General features: G+C 55.3%; 1 protein-coding gene across 1 annotated transcript; it reads right to left on the reverse strand.

The window, feature by feature from the left end:
- Positions 1–861: 861 nt before the first annotated feature.
- On the reverse strand, positions 862–3509 carry LOC103698649 (protein JINGUBANG-like). The gene has a single exon (XM_026801658.4). It carries the CDS (start codon positions 2968–2970, stop codon positions 1429–1431), a length of 1542 nt encoding a protein of 513 aa, XP_026657459.3. The 5' UTR covers positions 2971–3509; the 3' UTR covers positions 862–1428.
- Positions 3510–14459: the final 10950 nt, after the last annotated feature.

Genomic DNA, 14459 nt, shown 5'->3' on the forward strand with positions numbered 1-14459 from the left:
AATAGAATGTGAGAAATCGAGATGGCTACTAAGAGATTAGAAAGTGGAAAGTGGAGACAAATAGTTAGATATTAGAATTGACTGTTTCAACCATAAAGAGAAAATAGATGAAGTAGTTTTAACCAGGGATGAGAGGTCTCAATGCTAGAGAGAGATTGTTGCCTAAGAATTAAAAATAAGATGTTTAAATGCTAAATTTTAAAAATGATAAAAGGGCTATGTGCCAAACAATAACCAACAATGCTATTTTTATCTCTTTGATTAATTATTTTTTAATTATTTTTATTTATCCTTTTGCTTTTATTTTTTACCTCAATAGTGTAGCACCATAGTTATTGATCGCTTCTCCCGAGAAGGCAGCATCTGGTAGATAAGATCTTTGGATGTTAAGGCAGTGGAGCCCACAATTATCTATCATTTTCAGTTTAAATGTCGATGGCATACCCGCACATCTATCCAACCTAACCATAAATATGTTATCCTTTCCATCTCATCCTAAGAAAAAGGGAACATAGAGGGAATAGTGCCAAATCTATTTCATTGTATAAATCTATTACACCAAAATGGTGAAATAGAATTATATTGTGTGGGTCCAGTTTTGCCCCATACAGTATAAGCCCCCTGCGGCTTTTTTTGGTGGTCGGCAATTGAATATATCTCAATTATTCTATGACCAAATGGGTCTTATATTTTGGTTAGGGCTAAAGAATATGAAAAAATAAGAAAAAAATACATATTTAGAAAACTTGAATTAAACCCGAGCCTAAGCGAATCTTAAGCAACCACCTTTATAAATGGAACAAACGTTGTGAAGCTTTGTGGAAAAAGTGTATACTTTCACAGTTTGCATAACTAAAATATAATTTTCTGCAAATCCAAGTGATGTCATGCCAATGAAGTGTTGATCATTTTTCATAAGGAAAGTGCGGATTCTCAATCATCACATAATTCCCTATCGACAAATGCATAATTAAGTAGCACTTCTAGTAGAATGACAAATGAAAATACATGCACGCACTTCATGGAAGATACCTCGCCTTTAGGTTGCTCCTTAATTAGATAGTCTCTGGTGCTAACTAAGAAAGGGCGACGCAAAAGATCGTTTATATTTGAGAATAATTAGTGATGCCACAAGCACTTGGAATGTGCCTAAACAATCTTCAAGGGGGATTTTGTCTAAGAGAGAGATATCAAACATATACCATCAATTGAATCCTCAGAGATAAAAACAAAAACGAGTCGAGTCCAATTCTTTCCGACTTAAACTGCGCGCAAACAGGGTGCATTTCAATGTCCCCTCCCGGTGCCTCCCACTTGTTCGGTGAACCAGGATGCATGGGGACAGCACGAATCTCCAGATCCAGCGTGTCTCGCACTACTCAACCCAGACTCTCGACGACGAACATCGGGGCCTGCTTCCCTCCCCGTTCACGCCGCAGCCCGCACCCTCGTCCATTGCCCCCCGTAGTCCTGCTGCCCCACGGCCGGGCCGCCGTAGGGCTGCTGGGGCCCACCGTGGTAGGCCTCCGACTCGTCGGGGTCCACCGGCACGTGCTGCGGACCCCGCAGCAGTGCCTCGGGCGCCTGCTCCGACACCCGCCACACCTTGACCGACTTGTCCAGGCTCCCGCTGTACACGATCCACAGGTTATTGGTGGCGGCCTCGTCGCGGTCCTCCTCGACGGCGAGGCACTTGACGGGGCCCGCATGGCCGCTGAGCACGGAGAGGCAGGTGTGGACCCCGCCCTCCCGCCGCCACACGCAGATGGTCTTGTCGGCGGAACCGCTCAGCACGAGGCTCCCCGCGGCGGCCAGGCAGAGCACCGCCATCTTGTGGCCGCGGAGCACGCCGCCGTGGGTCAGGAAGCGCTCCCCCTCCCAGAAGTTGACGAGGCCATCCGAGGAGCCGCTGTAGACGACAGGTGCCGTGGGGCTGACGGCGAGCGCCGTGACGGCGCACTCCTGCTTCAGCAGCGTCTGCACGTGGGCGTGCTTGGTTCCCTTCCCATGCAGCTCCCGCCGCCACACCTTGACGGTGCCGTCAGCGGAGCCCGTGAAGACGAGGCCGTCGAGGGCGACGACGACCGAGTTGACGGCGTCGTCGTGGGCGACCACCGACTCGAGGCACTTGGAGTCGGCGATGCGCCACACCTTGAAGGTCTTGTCCCAGGAGCCGGAGTAGAGGAGGGTCCGGTCCTCGGTGAGGCTGAGGCAGGAGATGGCGTCGGAGTGGCGGATCCAGAGGGCGCTGCGGTGGCGCCGGACCTCCACGTAGTTGGAGGGGTTGATGGAGCTCTTGATGAAGTCCTTTAGGCGGGGAAGGGACCCCGCGCGCTTGTGGACGGCCGGGTTCTTGGGAGACACCTTCCACACCCGGATCTTGCCGTCTTGGTGCCCCGTGAAGATGCGCTCCCTGGCGACGACGATGGCCTTGACAAGGCCACTGCTGGACTTGAACCCGGCGAAGTCCTGCTGCCGTTTCCACACCCGGATGTTCTTGCTGTCCGAGCCGGTGTAGAGCAGGTCCCCGGAAGCGGCCAGCGAGTAGATGTGGCCCTCCTCCCGCACCAGGGACCCGATTAGCCCCGTCCCGGGGAACTCGTCCGACCCGTCACCGGCCACCATCGCCGCCGGGTTGCCGGGCGCCGCCCATGGTGAACTGGCGTAGGGGGAGGAGGCCTGGTTCCAGGGGGACATGGCGTAGGGGGAGACGTCGCCGCTGATGGAGGAGGTGGTGGGGTAGTCAGAGAAGTAACCGGGGCCGATGACCACCGCGGCGTTGGCGGAGGCGCTGCTGTGGCGGTCCTGGAAGTCGTCAGCGGCGGCGGAGAAAGAGGAGGACTGGATGAGGGGGTCGGAGTGGGGGGAGTTGTCGAACGTGATGCTGCCCGGGGGCTGCAGGCGGCTGCTGCTGCTACTGCTGCTGGCCGCCTCCGCGTTTGTGGCGCTCCCTCCTCCCTCCTTTCTCATCAGAATCGCACGCAGGAGTGCTGAGGCTACGGCTCTTCAAAATGTGTATATAAGTTTCAACAACATTGCAGTAATGAATCAATGGGCTGGAAACAGAATCTGTATGTCGGAGCAGAATAACGCGAGCGCAAGGAAGCCGAAAGCGGAGGAGACTCGAAAAGGATGGCAAAAGGTCGAGGGTGGATGGCGAGGAGGGCTAAAGATTGAAAGGTCTGTGGAGGAGGACGTGGCCTATATATTAATAGGAGCGGGCGCACAGGGTGGTGGTGAAAGAAGGAGCGACACGTGCAGGGACGAAAACGTACGGGGGAAGGAAGGGGCCCGGGCAATGCGCGCCGCCGCAGGATAGGAAGCAGGGGAAAGAGTCGTCGCGAAGAAGGCCGGCCGTTGACCGTCTGTGGCATCTGCCGAGTCTTTCGGGCTGCTGGCTGGCTGTGCACTACTGGAGGCGCATTGGCGTTGGAAGGCTTAAAAAAGGAGGAAGACAGCCGGAACATAATGCTTGTCTGACTTTGTTAACAAAATGTACATAACAAGGTTGCATCTGGGAGGATGACTATGGCACGCCCACCATATATTACTTGGATTCGAGCACCAGAGGACTTAAAATAACGCGATAGATTGGACTCTGAAACGAGTTCCATCCTAGCAACCATTTGGATGGAACCGCGTTCCATCCATGAAATGATTTGGATATTGGTTTCCTGAATTTGGTCTCTCCATAGTGAAGTATTACTTACTCCAATTTTCAGTAGAGATTTGTTTTCGGAATTATTATTTTCGTGTCTTTCTCTATTTTCCTGAGTACTATTTTTGTTTCCTCCAGATCGAGTTCACCGAAAGAGTGTAGTTTATGGTGAAGTTAAGACTGTGAGATGCATGAAAGCCAAGAAGAGAAATAAAGATAGAGAGATGAAGTTATATTTTTTAACCAAAGTTTTAGTCAGACCTGTTGGGGGAATGTGGTTTTCCCCTCCAGTACATGGGAACCTCGTCACCAGAAGACCGCATAACGGCCGACCTTAGACGGCCGTGGTCGGCGTCCGACCTCGGAACATCCGACCCGGAGAGCTCCCGACCTCGGAAGTCCGTCCTCGTCGCCCACCTACCACGGCTGTGCCCTTTCGAAGTCCGGCCGGGGGCCATACACTGCCACCGCCCCAGCATTTATTACGAATGATCTCTGCAAACCTGCAGTTCACTCAACAATTAATGCACATCTCCGACTCACTCAACAATTAATGCACATCTCCGACGCACTCAACAATTAATGCGTGTGGCTCCTATCATCTACGGATCCTCAGCTCTCCACGGCAAATCGGCTCAGCAGGGTCCCGTCGGCCGTGACAACTCTCTGACCCTGGCCTCACCTCCGACATCAATGCAATGATTCACCCGATCGTGCGCCAGACCAAGCAACGTGCTGAGTCGTACGACGGCCTCGCCCTATCACATCACAGGTAATCCGACCCCCTATAAAAAGGGGACCCTTGCTTCCCGATGGGGGTTGGACTCGAAAAAACTCAGGAAAAACTTACCTCCTTTCTTCTTTAAACGAAGCTTCCCCCCTCTGACTTAAGCATCGGAGGGCCGGCGCCGGAAGACCCGGCCACCGGCTTTTCTGCGGGCACCCCGACGGAGGACGCCGCTCGCCGACGGATCGCCACCCACCTGTGCCCACTAGCAGCTCCCCCTCCTCAGCCGACGACCGCCCCCAGGTCCAATTTCCAGCAACAGTTGGCGCTAGAGGAAGGGCCCGAGTCGCGATCATGAAGTTGAGAAGTAAAGGAGCCTCCAACATTTCCCGGCGTCCCCCGCAGAGTCCTGGACACTCCGTCCAGAATTCGCCCACTCCGGCTGACCCGGTTCCTCAGGTCCAGCCGGAGCAATTCAATGCCCTAGTGCAGCAAGTCCAGGCCTTGGCCGCTGCCGTCCAAGGTCTGCGACGTGAGGAGGCCTTACCTACGCTCTCCCCACAGGCCCAGATCCTGCCGGAGTTTTCTCCCAACGGTCCGATTCTCCAAGGCCAGAACCTTCATGGCTCTTCCAGGGCCAACAATGAAGGGCGAGCTTCTCCCCAGAGAGAGCTGCCGGGGGGAAGTCTCAACAGAAGACCTCAACTCTCTGAAGCTGAGTCGGCTCCGGTCCACCGTGAGCTGGAGCAAACCACGGTGACGATTCCTCGGGTTGGAGAGCTCGACAGGAAAGTCGAGCACTTGGAGCGCCAGATCGAAGAGCTCCACAGCAAGAAGGCAAAACAGGAGGGAGATTTTGAATTTACCACCAAGTCCCCCTTCTCCCGCCAAATCGAGGATGAGCCGGTCCCCCCGAGGTTCAAGATGCCTCAAGTGGAGCCCTACAGCGGAGTTACCGACCCCCTCGACCATTTGGAGAGCTACCGAGCTCTCATGGCACTGCAAGGATCCTCGGAGGCCGTGCTCTGTATGGCCTTCCCGGCGACCCTCCGAGGGACAGCTCGGCTTTGGTTTTCCGGGCTGAAGCCGAGCACGGTATCTTCTTTCGAGCAGCTCGGCAGGCAGTTCGCTACCAACTTTGCTGCCAGCCGACGCCAGCGGCGGACGTCGGACTCCCTCCTAGATATCAAACAGAAGGAGGGGGAATCCCTCAAGGAGTATCTGGACCGCTTTACCGCCGCCACGTGGGAAGTCTGCGAGCTGGACCAGTCAATAGCCATGTCGGCCCTAAAAACTGGGGCTCGTTCCTACCGATTCCTCTTCTCTATCGAGAAAAGCTTCCCCGCCGACTTCACCGAGATGCTGGCCTGAGCTCGGAAGTATGCTAAGGCCGAGGAGGCTATCGCCTCCAGGCGGGGTGCAACCGAACCAGCTTCAAAGAAATAGAAGAAACGCCGCGAGGAGCGCAGCCTCCAAAGAAGCCGATCCCCCCGCCGAGAGAAGAACCTTCCCCGGCTGAGAAGCCCGCCTCGATAGCGGGGGCAGCCTCAACAGAGGACCCCGCCTCAGCCAAGGTCCCCACCGCGGTCTCGGACATACCCGGGGAGGTACGAGAACTACACCCCTATCAATGCACCCCGGGCCGAAATTCTGATGGAAATCGAAGGTCGGGACTTCTTCCGACCTTCGCCTCCTATGCGGGATACAGGAGTTCCCCGCAATCCCAGGAAGTATTGCCGCTTCCACCGAGACCGCGGGCACGACACGGAGGACTGTTTTCAGCTCCGGGATGAGATTGAGGCGCTTATTCGCCGCGGAGTACTCAATCGGTTCGTAAGGAACCGACGTGAGGAAAGAAGGCCAGTGGAAAATGCCACACCGTCCGAAAATCCGGATGACAACAGGCCTATCGCCGGCACTATCAATGTAATCGGAGGAGCCTCGACTGGAGGATCAGCCCAAGAAGGAATCTCCCCGAAGCGCCCGCGCACTTCTGAAGTCATTTCGTTCTCGGACGAGGACTTGGAAGGGGTTGAGACCCCTCACGATGATGCTGTGGTCATCTCCATGATTGTAAATAAATTTGATGTAAAACGTGTCTTAGTTGACAATGGAAGTTCAGCCAATGTTTTGTACTACCATGCCTACCAAAAAATGGGGTTACCAGAAGGCCAGCTTCGGAAAATTAATACCCCACTGGTCGGGTTCACCGGAGACTCGGTCCCAGTCGAGGGCGAGGTCAGCCTTCTTGTTACGGTCGGCCTCGCTCCCCAGAAAAGCACTGTGAGGACGGACTTTCTTGTGGTCCGTCTACCCTCAGCCTACAACGCTATCCTTGGGCGGCCAGGGCTAAATGCCCTCCGAGCCGTGGTCTCAACTCGCCACCTACTCATGCGATTCCCCACCAACTAAGGAGTAGGCGAGGTCCGCGGGAATCAGCTGATTGCCAAGCAGTGCTACATGGCGACCCACAGAGTAAAGCAACCAACTGAGGCGCCGAGTCGGTGAAAGTCATCAGCAGGGGCGCCAACTCAGGCAACGGGCCCCTCGTTACCCATAGAAACCCTGGACGCAAGGGACGACCTCTAGAAGAAGCAAGTAAAGCCCGGTGAGCTTCTCGTTCAAGTTTCTCTACGAGAAAATTTTTCCGAGCTAACTGTGCAGATCGGCTCCGGCCTTGGCACTCGCGAGAGGGATCACCTCATCAGCTTCCTGCGGGACAATGCTGATGTCTTCGCCTGGTCGCCCGCCGATGTACCAGGAATTGACCCTGAGGTCATGGTCCACCGACTCCAGGTGAAGCCAACCGCAGACCTATGAAGCAGAAGAAGAGGGGCTCCGCCCCGGAACGACAGCGAGCCACAGCCGAGGAAGTGGATAAACTCCTTGAAGCCGGTTTCATCCAGGAGGTTTTCTACCCAGACTGGCTCGCCAACGTAGTCCTCGTAAAGAAGGCCAACGAAAAATGGCGCATGTGCGTGGACTACACTGACCTGAACAAGGCCTGCCCGAAGGATAGTTTTCCCCTTCCAAGCATCGACCAGCTCGTCGATTCCACCTCAGGACATCAATTGCTGACCTTCATGGACGCCTTCTCGGGATACAATCAAATCCGAATGGCGCCAGAAGACGAGGAGAAGACGGCCTTCATCACCGACAAGGGCACCTATTGTTACAAGGTGATGCCTTTCGGGCTGAAGAATGCTGGAGCCACATACCAGAGGCTGGTCAGCCAAATTTTTGAAGATCAGATCGGCCGAAATATGGAAGTCTATATGGATGACATGCTGGTGAAGAGCGGAGCGGCGGAACGCCATGTAGCTGACCTCAACGAAACATTCTCCAAGCTCAGGAGGTACCAAATGAAGCTCAACCCAGCGAAGTGCGCGTTCGGAGTTACCTCGGGCAAATTCCTGGGTTTCATAGTGACCCAGCGCGGAGTTGAAGCCAACCCCGAGAAAATTCGAGCGCTGCAAGAGATGACGCCTCCGAGGACAGTCAAAAAAGTGCAGCGGCTTACCGAGCGGGTCGCCGCCTTGGGGAGATTTGTCTCCCGATCGGCTGAGCGCTGCCTCCCTTTTTTCAAAATCCTTAAGCGGCCAAAGGACTTCCTATGGTCGGAAGAATGCCAGCAAGCCTTTGAAGAGCTCAGGCACCTTCTGGCCTCTCCCCCGCTACTCACCAAGCCTCAGCGGGACGAGGTTCTTTACTTGTACCTGGTCGTCTCCCCGGTCGCAGTAAGCTCAGTCCTAGTCCGGAAAGAGGACAAGCTCCAGAAGCCAGTCTACTATATCAGCCGGGTCCTCAGGGATGCTGAGACCCGATATTCTAAACTCGAGAAGATAATTTCTGCCCTTATCATTTCAGCTCGGAGACTCCGGCCTTATTTTCAAGCACATACAATAGTTATACTGACCGACCAGCCTACGAAACAAATACTGCAAAGGTCGGATCATGCTGGGAGGGTTGCCAAATGGGCGGTTGAGCTCGGGGAGTTCGACCTTGAATACCGGCCCAGGCCGGCCATTAAAGCTCAAATACTCGCCGACTTCATCGTGGAGTGTACCCTGCCAGACGACCCCGAGCTACCGCTTACATCTACAGAGGGGACCCTGAGGTTGCCATGGGTGCTATATTCGGACGGGTCCTCGGCTTCGGGGGGTAGCGGAGCTGGACTCATCCTTACCAGCCCGGATGGAGTGGTGGCTGAGCAAGCCCTACGCCTCGAGTTTCCGGCCTCAAACAACGAGGCAGAATATGAGGCGCTCATTGCCGGACTCAAATTGGCGAAAGAACTGAAGGTGGAAGATCTAAAGGCCTTCAGTGACTCCCAGCTGATAGTAAACCAGGTCCAGGGAGACTTCGAAGTAAAAGAGCCATCGATGCGGAAATATCTCCAAAAAATGCGGGAACTCACGTCCGCCTTTGGTTCCTTCAGCATCCAGCACATTTCCAGAGCGGAGAATCTCAGGGCGGACCAACTGTCTAATCTGGCGACCTCCCGCATGAGCGAGCTTTCCAAGGAGACGGCGCTCGAGTATCTTTGAACACCCAGCACAGAGGAACCTGAACCAACCATGTGCATAGACCTCGAGCCAAGCTGGATCGACGGGTTCGTCCGCTATCTCCAGGACGGAACCCTCCCTCACAATGAGATGGAGGCCCGCCGGATCAGGCGTCAAGCTTCCCGGTATGTCCTATATGAAAACAGGCTCTACCGTCGGTCATTCACCTCTCCTCTCCTTAGATGTCTCCGCCCCTCGGAGGCGGATTATGCCCTCCGAGAGGTCCACGAAGGGATTTGCGGAAATCACCTGGGAGGTCGGGCGCTAGCCCATAAGATCCTGCGGCAAGGATATTTCTGGCCCACGCTCCAGAAAGACGCAACGGACTTCGTTCGAAAGTGTGACCGGTGTCAACGGAACGCCAACATCCAGCGCCGACCTTCGGCCCCGCTAACCTCAATTATCGCCCCCTGGCCGTTTGCCCAGTGGGGGATCGATATTCTGGGGCCCTTTTCCCTGGCCACCGGACAAAAAAAATTTTTGGTCGTCTCCATCGACTACTTCACCAAATGGGTTGAAACTGAGCCTGTGGCCCGGATTACCGAGCAAAAGATGCGGGACTTTGTTTGGAAGTCCATAATCTGCAGATTCGGACTCCCCCGTATCCTTATATCTGACAATGGCCGGCAGTTCGACAACGTCCACTTCAGAGAATTTTGCTCCGAGCTCGGCATCGATCACCGCTTCACTTCGGTCGCCCATCCCCAGGCAAACGGAGAAACTGAGGTAACTAATCGTACCATTTTGCAGGGACTCAAGGCTAGGCTTGATCGATCCAAAGGACAGTGGGTCGAGGACTTGTACAACATCCTCTGGGCATACCGGACAACGTTCCGATTGCCCACTGGAGAGACCCCCTTCAACCTGGCATATGGCACGGAGGCTGTCATCCCGCTGGAAATCGGCCTCCCCTCCTCAAGGGTGGAGCACTACGACCCCGACTCCAACTCTTCCCGGCTCAGCAATAATCTGGATCTCGTCGAAGAGACACGAGAGGTCGCCCGGGTCCGCGTGGCAAGGTACCAGCAGAAAACGGCCCAGTACTACAACTCCAGAGTCAAGCCCAAGCTCTTCAAGGTGGGGGACCTCGTCCTTAGGAGAGCCGAGGCTTTCCAGCCAACCGAGCAGGGAAAGCTCACCCCAAACTGGGAAGGGCCGTATCAAATCGCCCGAGTACAACAACCCGAAGCATACAAGTTGAAATCTCTCGAAGGGACTCTTATTCCGCAAAGCTGGAACTCCGAGAATCTACGAATGTATTACCAATGAGACCCCAAGGGGTTCTAGGCAATCAGGAACATGGATTCAGTCTCCTCTTTATAATGATTCGTCTCTTTACAATGATTATGACTATCTCTTCTAATATTGGGTCGTTTGTGATCCTCAGATACCCCGATTAAGGTCGGGATGCCCCAAGCGTCGACCATAGAGTCCCAAACTTTCTCGACCTCGGGAAGCATCGCAGGTCGATAGAGCGTTCCCAGACCCATCGACCTGGCGCACGATTCCTCGACTAAGGTCGGGATGCCCCGAGGGTCGACCGTAGAGTCCCAAACTCCCTCGACCTCGGAAAGCGTCGCAGGTCGATAGAGCGTTCCCAGACCCATCGACCTGGCGCACGATTTCTCGACTAGGGTCGGAATGCCCCGAGGGTCGACCGTAGAGTCCCAAACTCCCTCGACCTCGGAAAGCGTCGCAGGTCGATAGAGCGTTCCCAGACCCATCGACCTGGCGCACGATTCCTCGACTAAGGTCGGAATGCCCCGAGGGTCGACCGTAGAGTTCCAAACTCCCTCGACCTCGGAAAGCGTCGCAGGTCGATAGAGCGTTCCCAGACCCATCGACCTGGCGCACGATTCCTCGACTAAGGTCGGGATGCCCCGAGGATCGACTGTAGAGTCCCAAACTTCCTCGACCTCGGGAAGCGTCGCAGGTCGATAGAGTGTTCCCAGACCCATCGACCTGGCGCACGATTCCTCGACTAAGGTCGGGATGCCCCGAGGATCGACTGTAGAGTCCCAAACTCCCTCGATCTCAGGAAGCATCGCAGGTCGATAGAGCGTTTCCAGACCCATCGACCTGGCGCACGATCCCTCGACTAAGATCGGGATGTCCCGAGGATCAACTGTAGAGTCCCAAACTTCCTTGACCTCGGGAAGTGTCGCAGATGGATGGAGCATTCCCAAACCCCCCGACCTCGGGGGGCGCCATCGGGTTCATAAGAAGCCCAAGTTCCCTCGACCCCGAGCCAAAAAGTGACTCTGAAGGATGGCTCGGAAACAAGGCAACCCACTCTGCTACAAGGTGCGCAATTTTGGAGGTGCAAAAGGTACATCCCGCTTGACGCCCGCCTTGTTACATTTATCTATCTGCGTATTGCCAGCGAAATCCCGATTGAGATCGGGACCTTATCCCGACCGAGGCCGGGTTGCCCCTACAAGTCGATTTAAGACCAAGGTCCCGCAGACCTCATGCATGCTCTATCTACCGATAACCACCATGACAACTCATGTAAACCCTCGTAAGGGCCCGATTCGGCCCCCATACGTCGAGACGTCGATCTCGACCCGTAAAAATAACCTCGACCCCGGACGTGCCGACTAAGCTTAAAAAGGCTGAGGTACCCTCTACTGACCCCGACCCCGCTCGCCGGAACCTCGGTAAAGCCCGAGGGCAATAATCATGAAAGCCCTGGTGATGGTTTGACCACTGGCTCACGCTCTCCTTCAGGGAACAGCCCTAACATTTCTATGGACCTACGCTCTAAAACACCAAACTCAAAGGCTCGGTCAAATACCTTAATAGCGACCTACGCGAATCCGACACCGCCCCTCTTGGGGCCCGAGGTCCGAGCCCGGTACCTCAGAAATCCAAAAATCGAACTGGGTGACCTCTGCGAGCTTCAAATCCGAGCTCCAAGACTTGGCGAAACTTTTTAGAATCCGGGTTCAGAGCCCCCCAACCAGCGTGATCGGGACTTAGACATTCAAACAAGTCGGGCGAAAGAAAAACAAAACACAGTTGAGAAACAAGTCTTTATTGAAAAGCAGCCTAAAGACTGGAATACAAGTTTGAGGTCAAAGCGCCAGCCCTGCTTACAATTGGAAAGAGTAAAAGGGAAAACTAGACATGGAATGGCGAAAGAAAGTTTTTTCATTAATAAAGCGCCAAAAGGCTAAGTACAAGATCGGAGGTCGGCAGTCCAACAAATTTGGAAGCCGACCTCATTTACAAAAAGGAAAAGAAAAAACATCTAAGTGCTAAGGGGCAGCAGTGTCGCCGGCGTCACTCCCAGGGTCATCTATGGCGATGACCTGAGGGCCTTCGGTGAGCGCGGGCTCGGAGCTTATGGCGGGGACCTCAGCAGGCGCCTCGGGAGCGCCCTCGATAACTCCCCCGCAGGGAGCCTCCATCCCCCCTGGCACGGCTGCATCCGCCTCGGCCTCGGCGGACTCCTCCTCGGGCGCAAGGGCGGCGGGAACGTCGTCGTCGGAGTCGGCGCCCAACCTCATCCTTGGGCAAATTTCCGAGAGGTCGAGCTGGGGGCAGAACCGGTCATCTGCCTCCGAAAGTTGTCAAAACCGCGGAGGAACCCATCCACGGTCTCTTCCTCGAGCATGTCACGAAACTCGTCCGAGTCTTTGAAGAAGTCCACGACATGCTCAGCCCGCTCGCCTTCTTTTCCCGGGCCTCGAGTTGCCCGATCTTTAGTCGCAGGACTCCGCCCTCGTACTTGAGGCCCGCCACCTCGGATTGGGCCTCCGCCAAGCGCGCCTCTGAAGCACGCAAGGCCGACTTGGCCAACGAATGAGCAGCTCTTTCCTCTTCGAGCTCCTCAACGATGGCCAGTCTCCCGGCCTCTGTCGCCTCCCTCCGCACCTCGGCCTCGGCCAGCACAGCCTCCAGCTCGGCGATCCTCTTTTTGGCCGGCTCCAGTTGCCGGCTGAGGCGCCGAGTTTCTTCTTGACATCCTTGGGCGATGAATACCAAGGTGTCGACTTCGTGAATATGCTGCAAGAAAGAAAAGCAAGAAGACAATAAGTAAATTATTTGTATACACTAGTGGCTGAAGGAAAATTAAGGGGATAACTTCCCCGAACAGTGTTGCAATAAGCACTATCGACAATTGCCTCCAGGGACAAGTTGCGGAACTCGGCCCAGTCTGCTGGAAGCTTTGCGCGCCGAAATACCGCACGCGCAGCATCGGCGTCATGAAGAGCCGAGCTCCCCTCAAGGAGCGGGGACCCTGGCTCAGCCGATTCTCCCCCCGGGCCCCGTGAAGAGCTCGGCCCCCCGAGCTTGGAACCTCGGAGCCCCTGCTCTGCTCAGGCTCCGAGCGCTGCGACTCTACGGTCGCCTGCCCCCTCCGCTCGGAGATAGGAGCGGGGCAGAGAGGGGCCGCCGAATCCGACACCCTCGTAAAGCTCGGGGCTGCGTCCGTGGCAGCTAGCTCCCGCCCTTGAGCGGCTGTAGAGGCCCCCGCCTCCGGGCCTCTCGCCCCGGCCGAGGTAGAAGCGCCAACCGACCTCAATTTTTTCCGAGGCTGGGGAATAGCCCCGCCGGCCTCGGCCTCCCGCCTCTTCAATCGGGAGAAGAGAGATGTGTTGCTGGTCGGCATGTGAGGAATATCTGAAATAGGGTAAATTTTTCTAAGTGTCAGACCAACGTTAAAAAAGGAAGAAGAAACAGATAAAATAAAGACGAAACAATACAACTACTCTTACCCTCGAGACGCGCCGAACTCAGGCCAACGCTCACCAAGGCGTCCTCTTTCAGGAGCTCGGCCAGGTTGAACCCCTTCCCGAGGCCCCGTAGGGCGTCCAGGACCCTCAGCTCCCTCGCCGAGGGCTCGGAGAGCCTGTTGAGAGCTTTTAGCCGAGGGTGCCCCCACCTCGGGTTAAACCCCCACGGCACCTCGGACGCAAGAAAGAAAAATTTTCCCTTCCACTCATGAATAGAGGAAGGGGCACCCTGGAAGAGTGACATACCGCCCCAAAAGGCGAAGTATAGCCACCCTCCATCCGCCGGGTTTTTCTTTAACAAAAAATACCAGCGGAAATTACTCACCAAGGTCGGGATCCCATGTGCGAGACAAAGGGATAAGAACCCGACTATGGTCCTCCACGAATTTGGAGCGAGCTGTGCTGGGACGAGCTGATACTCCACCAGCAAGCTGTTCACGAACTCGTGCAGGGGGAATCGTAGACCGGCCTAGAGCGGCTCGCGGTGAATCGCGATCCAACCTGGGGGCGGCCGCATTACCCTGTCTTCCGGCCCCGCAGTTTCAAGACGAAACCCGGGCTGAAAAAAGAACCGGGAGCGGATCAACTCTAGCTCCTCCCCCGACAAACTAGATCCGACTTCATCCGGACTGAAACCCATCTCTAAGAAAAAGTACAGAGACAAAAGAGAGGAAGAGAAAAAGGGAAGAAGAGGGAGAAACCCCCTAACTGACAAAACGAAGGAACCTACGGGGGGAGTCGCCGGAAATCGCTCCGAGCACCGCCGG

This window comes from Phoenix dactylifera, chromosome 15 (assembly GCF_051530095.1).
Source record: "Phoenix dactylifera cultivar Ajwa chromosome 15, Ajwa_hap1_PhDact_Kaust_v1.1, whole genome shotgun sequence".
NCBI lineage: Eukaryota > Viridiplantae > Streptophyta > Magnoliopsida > Arecales > Arecaceae > Phoenix > Phoenix dactylifera.